This window comes from Prionailurus viverrinus, chromosome D1 (genome assembly GCF_022837055.1).
Source record: "Prionailurus viverrinus isolate Anna chromosome D1, UM_Priviv_1.0, whole genome shotgun sequence".
In the NCBI taxonomy this organism is placed as follows: domain Eukaryota; kingdom Metazoa; phylum Chordata; class Mammalia; order Carnivora; family Felidae; genus Prionailurus; species Prionailurus viverrinus.
Window position 1 is genome coordinate 1,870,170 of NC_062570.1, and position 17,210 is coordinate 1,887,379.

Below are 17,210 nucleotides of genomic sequence, written 5' to 3' on the forward strand. Positions count from 1 at the left end.
AAAAATAACTTTATTAAGATTCAATTCACATATCATACAATTCATCGATTTAAAGTGTACAATTCAGGGGCGCCTGGGTGGCGCAGTCGGTTAAGCGTCCGACTTCAGCCAGGTCACGATCTCGCGGTCCGGGAGTTCGAGCCCCGCGTCGGGCTCTGGGCTGATGGCTCAGAGCCTGGAGCCTGTTTCCGATTCTGTGTCTCCCTCTCTCTCTGCCCCTCCCCCGTTCATGCTCTGTCTCTCTCTGTCCCAAAAATAAATAAACGTTGAAAAAAAAAAAAAAAAAAAAAAAAAAAAAAAAAAAAGTGTACAATTCAGTGTTTTTTACTTACTTTTTAAAAAAGTTTTTATTTTTTTAGTGGACTTGAGGGTTTATGGTAACTCTATGTCTAATATTTTGAAGGACAAACTGTTCCAAAGTGACTGCACTCTTTTACTTTTCCACCAACAGTGTGTAACGATTCTCCTTTCTCCCCATCTGGCCAACATCTGTCTTATTAATTGTAGCCATCCTAGTGGACCTGAAATGGTATCTCATTGCAATTTTGATGACACAGTCTTTTAAGGAAGTTATTTTTTAATTTCTTTATATGAATGCTTACCATTAAAAAACTAGTTTCCATGTTTTTTATATATTTAATCTAATTTTATAAGTTTAGAACTAAGAATTACATATTGATAAGTAATACAATTACTTACAGGTGTCCTGTAATATTTAATACTTTATTGAGCAGTGTAACTATTTTGCCTCTTTTTCTGGTCAGAAATATTTGTGAAATGTCTCATGTTTAACTCGAAAGAATCAAATGAGGTACATAATATAATAATTATTGTGATATTTGGTCAAACATAAGACCTGTGTGTGGGAAGTTTGTTTTGTTTGAACTTCATCACTAGAATAATTTTGACTTAAAACAAAAAAATTTTTTTTTAAGCTTTTGGCTTTAACTATTCAGCATGAGAAACCTGACCTAGAGGAACAGAAAACAAAACTGTTACAACAGGAAGAAGATAAGAAAATACAGTTAGCCAAGCTTGAGGAATCTCTTTTAGAGGTAAGATATAGTTATTCAGGAAACTTTCTTGTATTACATTTTTAATGAATATAATTAGCAGTATTTTTTAATAGTGCCTTCAGCATGTTTTTGGTTGTGTCAGGGATGTGAATATATATCTTAAAATCAGACTTCAAAGAGAAAAAAGTAGGTATCTTGGGATACAAGATCTTAAGGAGTAATAGTAATGTGTAAGACAAGTGATTTTTATGTATTACTGTCTTTTTATTGCATTATTTCACTAATATTTATTGCATGCTCCGAATTTCAAATGGCATTAAAATGCAGCATGAAATTATTATGATTTATTCTGTACCTTTAAGTAGTTTTTATTAGATTGCTAAAATTAATACATATGCGTGTAGTGTATCATGATTTACTGTACCATTCTTATAAACTATAAAATGTTGAATTTCTTTTAAAATAATGTAAGTTTTCATAAAAACCATCAAATTAATGATAGCTAATATGGGCTTCTTTTATTTTAATACGTATAACACTATTCATGTTACTTTGTTAATTTTTGCTACAGACTCTTGCCACATCTCAAGGGAATATTTTGGAAAATAAAGATTTGATTGAATCTCTGAATCAGACGAAAGCAAGCAGTGCACTTATTCAAGAGTCACTTAAAGAATCTTACAGACTCCAGATTTCTCTTGACCAAGTAATTATTTCCTTTCTTTTGTGGTCTTCTATCATGTTTTCTTCACCTTTTATGTTAATCTGATTAAAAAGTGTCGAATGAGGACCTGAGGGGAATGACGATTACAAAATAGAAAGCACTTCAAAGCCCCAGAGCCTTGGGGGTGCTCCTTCCTGCCCCAGAGGGGCTGGTGTGGTGCCCGCGGCATCAATAATACGCGCCGCTGCCTTCTGCTGATTTCTGGCGTCACACTGGCTCACGTTCTGCAGCTCCAGTCTGTACTGAAGTTGAAAATTAATGTTCACAAATAGCCAACTTTGCCATTCCCGGAGCTTTTTAAAATTAAAGCATGTTTAGTATATTAATTGAGAGTTTTCAGGTGTTTTTTCCACTAACAACATTTTTCTTCCCTACTCATCTTGGACCCCATGATTGTGATGATCTGAACTATTTTCTTGTAAATGCTCAAATTGCTTTTTGGCTTATTCTTTTGATAGTTCCTTTTGCCAAATTCTAACCCAAATCCGTAACATAAATATATCCTGTCTTCTCCTGCCTTCTAGTGATTGAACTTTGCTTGAGGAAAAACACCCCCAAACAGATGTATGTGACTGTGAATCTCCAGGCTCCAGCCTGACCACAGCTCTCAGGGACATCCTTTAATTCTTTGCCAGTCATCTCAGTGACCTTTTCACGTTTCCTTGGAGTACTTTTCAGCCCTTGCTCAAATTGTACCCTTACATATCGTTACTTTTTAAGTCTTTTCTTACAGGAAGGGCTCTTTGGAAACCAAAGCACGAACAGATTTACAGCCCGATTCTCATCCAGCCACCTCGTTTTCTGTCCCAGGGCTAAGCTCGGCAGATGTTACACCTGTCATTTCTGATCTTACCACACAAGGGTTTTGGACTTTCTGACCTTCTCTTTCTGAACAGACGTTGCTGAGTCACACACATAATTTTACTAATACCGTATTTGTAATCCTGGTGCTCGGATCAGAATGACAGTGCCATGGAGAACCTCCTCAGAGTCCCATTCAGAGCCTAGAGGCCATTTAATCACCCTTTACTTTCTGTCAGAGCGAAGGTCCCCATGGACACTGGCTTGTTCTGTGCTTATGTCCAACAGTGCTAGGTGCTTTTTGGTATTTGGTGTGGACACCTGTAGACTGTCTGGTCCGTCCATCTGCACACACATGTGATTCACAGCTGTAACTTTCCTCTCCTGCAGGGATTGTAGCACGGTGCCCTTTTTATTACTATGCTGGTTCTCTTTTGGAATGTACACTCTTGTCACTTAATTTCTGATCACAACTGTGTGGCCTGTCTTCGTACCCTTTCCCTAATGTAGGTGCTGGTGGTCCTCATTCCGATCCACCGTGAGCCACTTCTACCTCTGTAGGCGATTTTAATCGGAGAGGCAGATAATTATCTAAATACGTTGCCCTCTGTTCTATAAAAATAAGAAAAACTGGGCCCTATTGTTCCTGTTAGTTATAAAATTGGTCCTCTTCCTTGGTTGTCCGGGGGGCTCACATGGGTGCGGCGGTCTGTGGGTGGCAGTAAGGCGCTACTGCTGAGGTGTTTTCCTGCCCCGCCTGTGGTCCGCAGGAGCGGGATGCGTACCTTCCCCTGGCTGAGAGCGCCAGCAAGATGTTCTTCATCATCTCCGACTTGGCCAAAATTAACAACATGTACCGTTTCAGTTTGGCTGCATTTCTCCGACTATTCCAGCGGGCTCTGCACAACAAACAGGTACACTTTTGCTTGCCCCGTAGCTGATACTGAATAGGAGAGATCACTTTACTACGTACTTAATTTGTAACAGTAATTTCCTGAGAAAACTTGTTTAGAATTACGTTTTAGAAGACCCCACGTAACAATTTTAAGCCATATTTAAAGAAACGGGCTCCTTAGTGTATTTTATGTTCTTACAAACTACCCCAGTGTGACACTCCTTTGAATGGAAATGTTTTAAATTCTGAGTACAAATTAACATGTAATAGAGTATCATTAAAAATGGTAGAAAGAGAAATTGTCTACATAATCTCCTCACTTGGAGAAAAGAACATTGAACATTTCATACACGTTTCATACACGTTCGTCGTTTGAGGCTTTGCTACATTCCAGGGATTGTTCTAGTTATCGGGGCTGCAGAAGTGTATGCTACGTAACAAGTGTATGTGCTCGTAGAAGGAAGGGAACGTGAATGGATATAGGTTGTTTTAACCCACAGGTATCACATGGTCTTGAAAGTAAGTGTCAGTATATCACAGACAACTTTCACGTCATATACAGGAACCTGCGGTCTTTTTGAGAAATGGTGAGGCTGTACAGTACTTCGTGTAACCAGGTGCTGTATGGACACTGTCTGCTTATCTGTGCTGAATAGCATATTACCCCAGTCTTGGTGGTGTTTTTCTTCTGCTCGTGGATCCTGTGGGGAATTTGGTCAGGGTGGAGCAGAGATGGCTTATCTCTTTCACCATGTTTGGGGCCTCAGGTGGGACTGGAGGGGGAGACAGGGAGTCTTTACTGGCAAATCTGGTGCCTGGGGCTGGTGGGAGGGCTGCTGACTGACGTACCGTCTCTGCTGGGCTTCCTCACCGCGGGGAGCAGTGCGTTCCTGGTGGGACATCTGGGGGACCAACGTGTGTCTTCTGCTCGGTAAGGCAGAACCTTCACGACCTGGCCCCGGGTGGGTGTCCCTCATGCTGTGTTGTGTGTGGTGGAAGCTGTCACAAACCTGCCTGTGGTCAGGAGGAGTGACAAAGAATCTGGCCATGTTTTAAGACAGCTATAGAAACTTGTGGTTTTTCTCTTTTCCATTGTTTTCCTTCTCTCGTTTTTCCCCTGGGTAAATTCCTAGACACGGACGACTGGCACAAAAGTGCACGTTTGTGAGCCGTTACACAGTTGCCATCTCCCTACCTGTGGAAGCACGTGCCATTGGTGCAGTAGACTGAGGCAGCAACAGTGTCCTTTTCAGTCTCTTAACCAACAATGGATTATATAGATCTTTGAATAATTTTTCATTAAAAGTTTCTCATAAATTACTTAGAAAGTATGCAAGTATAGGTTTGTTTTAGATGTTTCTTTATCCTTTAGTCAAAAAATAATCACATTAAAAGTGAGTTCACTAGTATGAGAACTGGTAACTAGGTTAGCAGTTCTGACTAAACCCAAAGAGATCATTGGTTATTCTGTGCTCCTTACAAAAGTGTGTAGCCCAGCGTCTCCTCGGTAACCGCACTTCTTCAGTAGCATGGTTATCGAATACCACTGACCTGTGTGTGTGTGTGTGTGTGTGTGTGTGTGTGTGTGTGTGTGTGCGTGCATGTTTGAATTTACTTTAAAAAGCAATAGAATCTTGAAGATGTAGAGTAAAAAACTTGATTTCCAGTGTCTTGGAAATGCATTAAATCTTGTAGTGGGGTCTCTCAGTGGATCCAGGGGTCCATTTCACATGTGACCTTTGTTAATAGTGAAACGAAGACGATGTCTGCCACGTGAACCAGAAACAATGAGCTGCCTCAGAACATGCTGCTAACAAGGCCCGAAACCGAGGTCTGACGGATTTGAGCGCTGGTTCATTAGTTTTGTACCAGTTTCACACATTGCACGGCTTATCCTGGATATCTTTCTCTAAACTGTTAAAATTACTTTACTAGGCTTTTTCCTTGTCCATTAAAATCACAAGGAAGGGAGGAAGTTAAGCCTAAATATTATACCAAAATTGAAGTTTTCAAGGCATGTGGGCTGCAAATGCTCCCTGAGGTGACATGAAAAATCACATGACACTTAGAGAAAGACCAGCCTTGACATCCTTCTTCTCCTCTTGAGTTGTCAAAGGAAATCACCATTAGTGGTATTTCTCAAATCATGGCAATCCTGTACAATGGAAGTACAGAAACAGATAAAAAAAAACAAAAACAAAAAAACTACAGGTGGTATGATTTCTAAACAGCATCAACATCAGTGTTCGTGTTCATCGTTAGTTAACGCGAAGACCATGGTTTAAGATCGTTTAGGTTCTTATATTGAGGATGAGAAAATTGTGGTCACACCGTTTCAGGACTTGATTGATAATTATAATGTGAGTAATGAAATGTGTATAACCCCTACGAAAGCAGTACTTTTAATGCCATTAGGTATCAGAGTGGTATGGTCAAATTCAATTCATACTGTATTATTGGAAATAATTATTTAGTCCCTGTATTATTTAGTCCCTTAAGTTGATTGACAAAGATAATTATTCTAGAATCAGCTTTGAGTCTGGAGGAACATTTTATAAGTGTGATTAAGCTATGGGGTATCATTTAACTGTTTATAAATTTTTTAATGGTTTTTCAGTTTTCAAATTGTAATCTACAGGATTCCGAAAGTACAGAACGGAGAATCCAGTCTCTTATCAGCTCATTAAAACATATGGTCTATGAATATATATGCCGTTGTCTGTTTAAGGTAAGAAATATTATTTTTTCATGTATAAAATACTACCTGAACTTGTATTTAATACAGTCTTACAGTGAAATTGTAGAATCCTTTCCCAACTGGAAACATATTGAAATCGGCCTTTCTGATATTTTCCCAGAGTAACATTCATTGCTACGTGGGGCGTCTTCTGGCTTTCTGGGATGTGGTAGGAGAATGACGAGTGCGGAGGGTTATCTCCCTTCCTTCTGAACGAGCCCGTAGCTGCCGCAGGACCTTGTGATGAGTCATCTCCTAGCTCGGGTCTCTCCGCCTCAGTACTGCTGACATTTTGGACCACGTTTGTCATGGGGTCTGTTGTGTGGCACTGTGTCTACACAGCTGTTGCAATCAGAAATCTCTCTTGAAATTGCTTGGGGGCAAACTTGGTTTCTCTTCCTGGAACCTGATCCTGAGACATGAACGTCATAGACATCTTCATATTACAAGGGCCCCAAGGAATAGAAAATGAAACATATTTTAGAAAATTAGGAATGTTGTAGAAAACACAGAGGCTTTTTACTTTAAGATTTTTTTTTCAAGTGTCAGTTTTTGGGTATTGGTTGAGATATGTTGAGGAAGGGCTTTGTAAAGACAATTAAGTGAGAGAAATAGAGTTGTTATGGCACAGTTATATAGCATTCTCAGAAAATCTTGAAAAAGATCTAGTTACTACATTCTGTAGAAAGGGATAGTAATTTTTATGATTAGAGTGATAATGTTGATGATCTTTACTGGAGACTGAATAAATCTTTCAAATTCCAAGGGCTGTTACCGGAAGGTGAGAGTTACAGCTGGGCATTTCTGCAGTTTTTCCTTAATGAGAACCGTGGAGATTTCTCTTCAGGTGTCTGTACAGTGTATGTGTATTCTAGGTGCCGTTCAAAGAATCACCTGTTTGGCCCTGAGTTTTAACTTGTACACACGACAAATTATAAGCAGATGACGTCAAAGTCCGTTTGGTCACTAATATGTTAGGGTTCTAGGTCTGAGGATGACACAGCAGTAGAGTTTCATCGATCCTTGATCTCACGTCTCTAACGTGTACTATATATTAGCTCACATGATACTTAAAAATTGTTAGTACACGAACTGAAACGTATTTTCTTGAAGAGTTTCCAACTTGGTGGACCTATAGAGAAAACGCTCGGTCGCTCCTGCCTGCGGTCGCTGCGTTAGACTTGGCCTGTCCCACGCTCAATCGGCTCCGTACGGTCCCTGTCCTTTCTCTTCACGTGCACATGTACACCTAGCTGACGTTTTCAGTTTTCCTTGGTAGGTGTTTTCTTCTGTTGCCTCTCTTCTCATGCGACGGGTCCTCAGGATCTTGTCATGAGTATAAATATGTTAACCTCGTTATTCTTAGCGTGTGTATTCTGTAATGTGGCTCATCCTAGTTTATCTGCTACTGTCTTGGTGGATTGAGGTCTCTCCTTCCTTGCATCCTTTTCAACCCTGGATGTTATCAGTCTTTCTATTTTTTGTCCAGTTATGGTTTGTAAATATTTCCTGCCTCCTCTGAATTTTTATTAAATGTCTGTTTTTACTGTCCTCCCTTATTTGCCCCATCTGTTTGTTTTCTTGGTATTTTAAAGAATAGGCTTTGCTTTACAGAACAAATCTACTTGATGGTAATTGTTTTATATTTTATTTTTTAATCATTGGATTTATTTTTTGATTTCTGTGTTAGTGAATTTTCATGGTTAGTTTTTTAATGTAGTTTTAATATTTATTTTCTAGTGAATATATTAAGGTTGCAGAGTTTCATTTCGATTCTTCTTCTAGTAATATATTTAGTGCTTTTTCACTTTTCTTTTAAAACCTCTACACTAAATGTGATTTGTGATTGTGAATACTTTGTGAAAATATTATGGACCTACACTTACTTCAAGGTGTCACCAAAATCCTTATGGAACTACATGGGCTATAAAATATTATTCCTGAAAAATGTTTAAGTCAAAAGATAATATAAAATTTCTTACTCATTCCAAAAGATAGTAGCTTATTGGGCATTTCTTACTGTTGACCTATATATCTGCACCTCAGTTTATATATTCTTATTTATTTTTAGTAATACATTGTATCTACTGATGAGATTTAAATCTTTATGTCCTATATTCTGTAATGTAATTAGGGAGGGGAAGATACAGTAAATGTTGAGTACCAAAGTGATGTAACGTATAAGTGAAGTTTAGCTAGGGTTACTTCTTTTAAGTCACATTGTCTTTTAAAAATACGTGTAAGTTAGGCTAAAGCCAACGTTTTATTGCACTAGGGGAGAGCTTGTAAGGCTTCACATCCTTAACATTTTAGTGCCCAGCTGGAATTTTTTATTGCCTATCTTGAGACATACTTTTGTATTGTGAACACTTGAAAACATTTTTTAAAAGCTAACATCTATAATTCTTAACATATGTTTTTAATTGGTGATGGAATATGTTTTATAATGTTCATATTTCTGTGTCAGTAATATTAAATATATTCGACATGAATTCAGCATTCCATGGAGTTTCAGTGGTGAATAACAATTAGAAAGCATATTAATTGTAAACCAATGAGGTCCATTTTTGAAGATTTAGCATTATAATCTTACTTAGGATGGAACTGATTTCGTATTTAGTGAAAGCTTTTTGGATTTTTAGCAACCACCTTCACATTAAACTGCCTTTTCCTCATGCTGATGTTGCTGTTGTGTTGCCGACAGTGGTGTGGCAACACCAGACCCTTGAAACAGAGCCTGGGATTATTAGTATTCACATCACACCCACGTGAAAGCAAGTTGACCTGGAACAAAAAAATGATTGACTTGTTTTGTAGCAGAAAATTTAGGCCTGTAATAAACTAAAACAAATGGAGAAGGCTGTCTAGCAATTTCAGTTCAGACTATTGGCTCTGTCATTCTTTTTGTCCAAGAGATCAGAGCATTTATTTCAGTAACCCAAGTATTTTGGACAATTATCGGGTAAGTAGCATATTCAGTTCCCCAACACTTGCGGTTCTGTCGGACTGTGCACAAGCTGGCGCCTTTACGTATCCTTTCTTCCTCCCACTGTGTCATTTGGAACAGATACGAAGTAAGGGAAGTTGCTGTTGGGGTGTGAAGTGATTTTCTCATGTACTGGATGAGAGCACAGAGGAGGTTTGGAGAGCATGTGCTCTTGCCGTGTCCCTGTCCTCGTGGAAGCATGGCGTACTGGAGCACTGGCATGCAGGGAGGGTGCCGGTGAGGGAAGACGGGTCACCTGGCCTTCCTCTCCAGTGGATTTGCCAGCTGATTCAAATGCAAATGGATATTACATTTTAAAAGGAAATTAATGGCATCTCCTGACTGTATTTATCCTACAAATCATTTAGTTTGGATTCTGGTATTTTTTTTTCTATCAAAATGTGTTGTCTTTTAATAGAAAAGTGGAAGTTCTCTGATATTTACAAAATTTATATTTACAAATTTTATAGCCTTTCATTTTATTAAAATGAACCCTGATAATTTGAATCATTTTCTTCTGCTTAGAAGATTTTGAAACTTTTAGTATTATATCTAACCCTTTAGATTTTCTGGAAGTAGAGTTGAATGTGCATAGAATTGTTAACTAAAATGTGTGACCTACCACCTCAAGCACAACTGTGAGTACTTGGGTTCTTTTTTTTTTTTTTTTTTTTAAGTTTATTTATTTTGAGAAGAGAGAGACAGGGAGAAGGAGAGTGAGACAGAGAGAGACAGAGAGAGAGAGAGAGATAGGGAGAGACAGGGAGAGGGAGAGAGAGACAGACAGAGAGAGAGAGAGAGAGGGAGGAAGGGAGGGAGGGAGAGGGAGAGACAGAGACAGAATCCCAGGCAGGCTCCACGCTGTGCAGAGCCAACACAGGGCCCAGTCTTACAAACCCTGAGATCATGACCTGAGCCAAGATCAAGAGTTGGGTGCTGAACCCACTGAGTCCCCAGGTGCCCCTGCCTGTGCTTGGTTCTATGCTATCTACGTATTTGCTAGATTAAAGCAAGACTTCATATGGTAGCAGGTACTTTACACATTACCTTGAAGTTGTTGGAAAGCAATGAATAGTGTCGAGTACAAATAAAAGGAATAGATTTCTTATTCTTGCTACTGCTTCTCAGTCTCTGAGAATCAGGAGGTTTATAGAAGATTTTTAAGATAAATTTCCTTTCCGGTACAGTAGTATATAGTGCATCAGGTGACTGTAAAGCAGGTAGCAACTGTGTGTCACCTTACGTGTTCCAGGCACCGGGGAAGCACCTCACATACGTTGTTACTCACTTCCTACGACAATCCTATTCTCTAAAGGAGGAGACCAAGATGCAGAGCTAGCACCCGTGCTATAGGTTATTCCTGTCTGGAGGGTGTTGGAACTGGGATTTAAGCCCATTCTGCTTGATGCCTGAAGACTCAAGGCTAACAGGGTGCAGTTCAAGCAAAATCATCCTGTCTGGAAACACTTGACCTCATCCTAAAGTGGGCTTTAAGACTCCCTTCTACCATGTTACTCGTGTGCTAACAGTTTCACCCTTCCTGCATATTCACTGGGGTGTGTGTGATGCCAGGGTGGAATTTATGGGATGCCATGTGGCTGATTTATACTCGCTAGTCCTCTGCCTTCTCTTACTGATTTTTCTTCGTGTCGATGATCAGTTGATATTTTGCTTATATCCTCATGATATTAAAGAATTTTGTTAACAGAACCAAGCCTAATGAGATGAGTTGACATTGAATTAAAACACCTAAATTGGGGCGCCTGGGTGGTGCGGTCCCTTGGTTTCTGACTCTTGATTTCAGCTCAGGTCAGGATCCCAGGGTTGTGGGACTGACCCCGTGTTGGGCTTCATGCTGAATGCGGAGCCTGCTTAAGATTCTCTCTCTCTCTCTCTCTCTCTCTCTCTCTCTCTCTCCTTTGTCTCCTCTCCACAGCTCACCTGCTCACTTGCTCGCTCTTTCTCGAAATCAGGAAATAAGTAAATAAAAGACTGAAATTTTTTGGTCTGAAAAGCAGTGTAGATCAAGGACGTCAGAGGTACAAAGTAATTTCTCAACTCTGGATGATGACAGGGTTTTTTTGTGGTTGTTTTGGTTATTGTTTGAAGCAAATATTCAGAAAATCCGTAAGCTTGATTTGTACATTCTTAATTTGACCCCGGCTTATTTGGAAATAATGTGTCCTCTTGTCTCTCAGTAAATTGTATTTTTAGGTGTGTTCTCGAGTCATAATTGTTTTTTATTATAAAAAACAATTGGTATAGCTGTCAACCAGCTGCCAGAAACGGCTTCTGCCGCCTCCAGTTTGGGAAGGCAATGAAGGTCCGGGTTAGTCTGGTGTAGTTCCCGTGCCGTTATCTGTGGGGGATGCGATGGGAGAGGCTCAGCTACGATTGTGGGCTCATCCCTCAGGCTGGGAAGTCTTCTGTCTCCAGAACACAGGGAGAAGGGGAACCGCCACTACCCGTTTGTTGACTCTGTGTTATGTGGCTATTCTTTGCCAGTGTTTTGGAGTTTGGCCTCAGTGATGGAATTAACAGTCAGCTCGCTGAACCCAGCGCCTGATCTGAGAACCCTAGAGTGCCAGGGCCCTGCCGTCTTTGTACTAACCCTAGAGACAGAGACCGCATTCTTTTTCCTCAGGTCAGAGGAAGCAGTGGCGGGGTAAGGGTAGTAGTACTGGGTGTGAATTTGTGTGTGTATATCTCTGGAGTAGAGAATTAAGTGTGTTATTAAGTGATAAAGCCTTCAAAGTAGTACATGTATTGTCTTATTTTTATCTTAATCGTTACCTACCTTCGATGAGGGATGCTGTGATAATCATTTTAAACATGCATTAATTTATAAAATAAGCATCTTAGTGGCTTATCCAGCCAGTCCCCAGTCAGCCAACCCCACACCTGAATTCTTACTTTCTCATACCTAAGAACACTCCACATCTCCCCAAATGACAGGTCTTGCTTTTTATATTTTTAAAGTCACATGTAGTTGTTTCCTACACATGCTAGTTGGTTCTAACTCTTTTCCCATCATCTGAGTGATGGCCATCTGCCCAAAGTTTTTCTATTTGGAGAAATTTTTTTAAGTCATTAGCTATGTTATGGTTGTGAACACATGCTTTTTATTTATTCACTTAATAGGTATTTACTGACTGCTTGCTGCATATACATACACAGCATGTACTTTTATGAAATAAACTGTGCTTTTATTGTGTGATTCGAGGCACTGAATCTTTCCAATAGAGGGGTGATTCTCTTGCAGGTGAGGATGTCACTTGCTGGTAGGATTTATAAGAGCATCTTTTTGTGACAAATGTATCTTCTGCATATTATTGTGTCGTCATGTCTTTAAATTTTTTTTGTAATATTTATTTTTGAGACAGAGACGGAGCATGAGCAGGTGAGGGGCAGGGAGAGAGGGAGGCACAGAATCGGAAGCAGGCTCCAGGCTCGGAGCTGCCAGCACAGCTGACAACCGATGGAGCCACCAGGCGCCCCCACATCTTCATGTCTTTATAGTTATCTCTTACTTGTAGACTTACAATCATATACACATATTAGATATAAAGTATTATTATACTGCAGGAGACCCTGTTTATAAAATGCTTACATTACAGGGGCGCTTGGGTTGCTCAGTCGGTTGAGTGCCCACCTTCGGCTCAGGTCACAATCTCACGGTTCATGGGTTCGAGCCCTGCGTTGGGCTCTGTGCTGACAGCTCAGAGCCTGGAGCCTGCTTCGGATTCTGTGTCTCTCTCTCTCTGCCCCTCCCCTGCTTGCTCTCTCGCTCTCTCTCTCTCAAAAATAAATATTAAAAAAAATTGTTTTTAAATGCTTACATTATAAACTGGTGGGAAAGATGCTTGGGTAGATTTTTTTTTTTTTAACAGAAGTGAGCTAAGCTTACTTTAGAAAATTTATAATATACACGTCAGAAAAAAGAAGGAACCAAAAATGACATGTAGTTGTAAAAATAAATTACTGATAAAAGGTGATGTCATTTTTCCAATTCTTTTTGCAGACATGTGTCCATATGTGATTATACAAACATATTGCCCCTCCTTCCACAATATGGGCTATGCTGTATATTTTGATTTGAATATTATTTATGATCACCTTGGAACACTTAGGTTGTTGGAGTTTTTCCTCTATAATAAAAAATCTTGCAGTAAATATCCTATGAATACATTTATCATCCCTTTGCATAAATTTCTAGAAATGAAATGTTTTGATTCACGGGCATATAGAATGTTCTGGATCATGTAAACATACACAGGACACATTGAAGATTATTAATGCAGGAGGTTGATCTTATTAATAGTGACCAATTCAGACCTCACAATTGGTTTTCAGCTAGTTAAATAAACCTTTTTTGATGAGATGTACGTGACGCTTCATCTGTAGCATTTTGTCTAGAATGTTGGGTACTTCCTGTGTCCTTCCCACCCCTGACTCAGAAGTGCCCTGTGTAGGTACCATCTCAGTAGTCATTTCTTCTATTGATAAAAGTGGGCAATTTAAAAATAGAACACTGAACTGAAATGTCAGGACTGTGCTTTTCCAAACACACAAATGTAGAAACAGCGCGGTAATATTTCTTATTCTTTTCAGGCTGACCAGTTGATGTTTGCGCTGCACTTTGTTCGGGGCATGCATCCGGAACTTTTTCAAGAAAATGTAAGTGGAAATAAAGGAGGAAAATATAAGAGTTACGTAGAGTTTGTAAGGTTCATGGTTAGATTAGAAATAACTTTAGTCTGGAAATTGTGTATCAACCTATGAAGTTTTAACTAAGTCAGACATTTAAAAACGCTGGTTCCTGCTTGTCCTCCCCTCTGGATGAGCCCAGCGTTCTGAAGTGACGGGAGGCAGAGAAAGAAACTCGAGTCGCTCACCTTTCTGAGCCATGTCCGCTTCTTGTCCTCATGCAGGCACATAGGAATGTGACACGGTGTGGATAGACGGCTACATATTTATTACCCTCCCCAACTTGCTCTGAGTCAGCAGGTGAAGCAAGAGGGTGGGCACTTTGCAGTAGCTTCTCGTAGCCTGAAGCTTTCTGTTCATCATTTTATGTATAATTTATCTTCTTTGTAACTTTCTTTCTCGTCTGCCATGGAACTCACTCCAACTTGAGCCTCCTTCAGGTTAGAGATAACTAATCCGTCTCTGGTGAGCTCGTGTTTAAGGAAATTATACGGAGGTGATTTTTTTGTTACTCTGCCATTATTGCCCGCGAGAGCACAGTGGCCGGGGGTGGGAAGGAGCGGGGACAGTGTGTGGACAGCGCACCTGTAACCTCGGAACCTTTCACTCCACTCAGTCAGACTTGGTTTATGTTCCGGATTGCCCTTATTTGGCTACTTCCTGCAGACTGTTCCCCACGCTCTGGGGACTTGTGTTCTTTCTCCTGAATTTGTTGGACTCCTTTTATTTGATGCCGTTCCTTCCTCCTGTATAACGTGTTTCACCGGCATCATATGTTCCACACTGTGTAAGAAGACTTACTGTCCTAGTTTTCCCTCTTGGAGTATAAATAGGAATTGGGAGAGGAGAACATTTTTCTCTCACGTAGAGGAATAGTAATCATCCCTATCCTATTGACTATACTTTCAGTGAAAGAATTGAGTGGTCACGGAGTGTGGAGGCAGGAAATAATTTTGTTTTTTTCTTTTTGCCCTCAAATCTTAATAGGTTTTTTCCTTATTTGCTAACCAGTGTGTAACAATAATATGCTAGTGCCTATTACTATCTGATTGAGAAGGGCTCAGGGTGAAGACGGAGATTTTCTTGGAGGGCTAGATGACGTCACACTGGGTCGGTTGTGATTCTGTGGATTAATTTAAAAAAAAAATGAATGATGGCAGCCTTCTCCCAGTCCGTTGGAAAAGATGAGTTAATGGATGTACTTTCCTCTATTTTTCCCCAGCATAGACAATTTTTAAATTTTTGGTGCAACTTATGCTTTTCTATTAGTGAAAATTCATACGTAATAGGACAGATTAATGGGTAGTGACAAATGATAATTGAACGTGACATGTACACTTTCAGATGTTGACACCCATATACCTGCGCGCGCGCGCGCGCGCACACACACACACACACACACACACAATGTAGGTATACTTCTTCCTTCAGTACAATTGTTTGTAGCAGTTTTTGTACAAATGTTTTATGTTGGTACACAAACAGATTCTAGATGGTAATGTTGTACCAGGAGTAGGAGATGTGAAATGAGTTTTATTTTTTCCATGTCCTTAGAGAGCTGCATTGTAAGCCGTCTTATAGGGAAATTAAGAAAATTCTGTGACCTGGTTAGTATTTGTCTATTTTTTTGTATTATTTCTGTTTTTATTCGTTAGGAATGGGATACGTTTACAGGTGTGGTTGTTGGAGACATGTTGCGGAAAGCTGTAAGTAAAAAAACTTACGTCACTCTTAGGGAAAATAGTTCTAGCTTTGCCTTCATGAAATACTGTTTGCTCCAGAAGAATTTTAAAATACTGTTGAAATTATATTTTAATTAGAGGAATGTGTCCTTGCCTCTACTACCTTACTATAAAGGGTAGTCTATATAAAGACATATATTCTTATGAGAATAATACTAATTAAATACTAAGAAACTATATTAGTTTCTTAGTGTATATGTTTTATTCCAAGAACACTTTTATAATCCTAAGAAAATAGAATTTTGTATTAAAACAAGGAAAATTCTCATACAATTGGAAGTGTAAAAAAAATTTTTTTTTAATTCTTGATCACTTTGTGCAAGTTTAGCTTCTTTACTAATTTTCTATTTGAACATGTCAGGGGATAATATTTGTCTCCAAATTAACATACCCAAAGTGTAATGCAAAATCTAGATTATGTCTGAAATGCAAGACACTGTTAAAAAAAATAATGTAAATTTATGGCAGTTTTTTATTAAATGCCCTTAAGTTTTCTAAAAGATTATGTACCATGAGAATGTGTACAAATTTATGTAAGTGGTTATCTGTACCTTGTTATATGGAATTTTATAATGGTGACTTGTAAAATAAGTTACAATAATGTATAGAACAAGTTTTTCAAAATAGCGTTCATAAAATTAGCTAGTCAATTGTTAATTTTTCTAAGTCTGAATGTTACCACATATACCAACAAAAACAACTGCTCTTACCGAAGGACTCTCAGCAGCGAATCCGCGAGCAGCTCCCGTCGTGGATAGACCAGGAGAGGAGCTGGGCTGTAGCAACACTAAAGGTATGTCACGTGTATGCTGGGGGTTCGAGAACTCTTTCCCTGCTGAGTTATTTCTGTTTATATTTTTACGTGCTCTCTATCCATACTCAGTGTCGATATTTCTGTGAATCTGCCGTAAAATCCCTGGGCCAGAGGATATCAGAGAATTATCCTGTTCTGATTAGTCCTTTAATCCTTAGTTAAATCATCCACTCAGCACTCACACGTTTGGCGTGTCCATTGTACAGGGTCCTGTGCTGCGTACCCACAGGGAGCATGAAGAGGAGTAAACTGAAGACCCCCTAATATGGTACATGGAGGTCTTATTTGTAAAGTAATTAGGGATTGGTCATGAGATGCAGTATGATGCTTAAACGAGTTTCGAATACAAACTGTTTCTCTTGCTTTTATGCGTCTTTGAAATCTCTGTCACCCTCAGCTCTTCTCCATTCTTGCCATCACTCGTAGTTGTGACTCCCACCACTCACCTGGGCTTCTCTGTGGAGCCCCCGCTTCTGCTCTCATGCCTTTCTATTTTATTATACCCTTTCGGTTTTAAAGTGTAGTTACGATACAGTGCACGCGGTGTTTCACACCTCTTAACGGTTTCTTGTCACCCACAGGGCAGAGTCCACAGTCATTTGCATAAAGGATAAGATGCTCCATGATCTGCTCCCTGCCCACCTCCTCAGTTTTATTTCCAGTCCATCCTCTCACTGTTTCCTGCACTTACTGGTCCTGTTACTCCCTCTGCCTGGAATGCCCTCTGACCTTTTTTACGCATAAAACGTCTACTTAACATTTTAGGACGTACCTAAAGCACTACTTTC

The 17,210-nt window shown here is 39.5% G+C and overlaps 1 protein-coding gene across 11 annotated transcripts in view; it reads left to right on the top strand.

The window, feature by feature from the left end:
* The window catches only part of DYNC2H1 (dynein cytoplasmic 2 heavy chain 1), a 355,486-nt gene that overhangs the window by 154,614 nt on the left and 183,662 nt on the right, over window positions 1–17,210 (top strand). For 6 of the 11 annotated variants that reach the window (XM_047878734.1, XM_047878738.1, XM_047878740.1 and 3 more), the window contains 7 exons: window positions 936–1,055; window positions 1,588–1,722; window positions 3,312–3,455; window positions 6,054–6,164; window positions 13,771–13,836; window positions 15,522–15,572; window positions 16,324–16,401. In XM_047878734.1, coding sequence (XP_047734690.1) covers window positions 936–1,055; window positions 1,588–1,722; window positions 3,312–3,455; window positions 6,054–6,164; window positions 13,771–13,836; window positions 15,522–15,572; window positions 16,324–16,401 — 705 coding nt within the window. Of the gene's footprint in view, window positions 1–935; window positions 1,056–1,587; window positions 1,723–3,311; window positions 3,456–6,053; window positions 6,165–6,294; window positions 7,353–13,770; window positions 13,837–15,521; window positions 15,573–16,323; window positions 16,402–17,210 lie in introns of those variants that run through there. The other 5 variants (XM_047878736.1, XM_047878741.1, XM_047878742.1 and 2 more) reach the window with 3 other exon arrangements.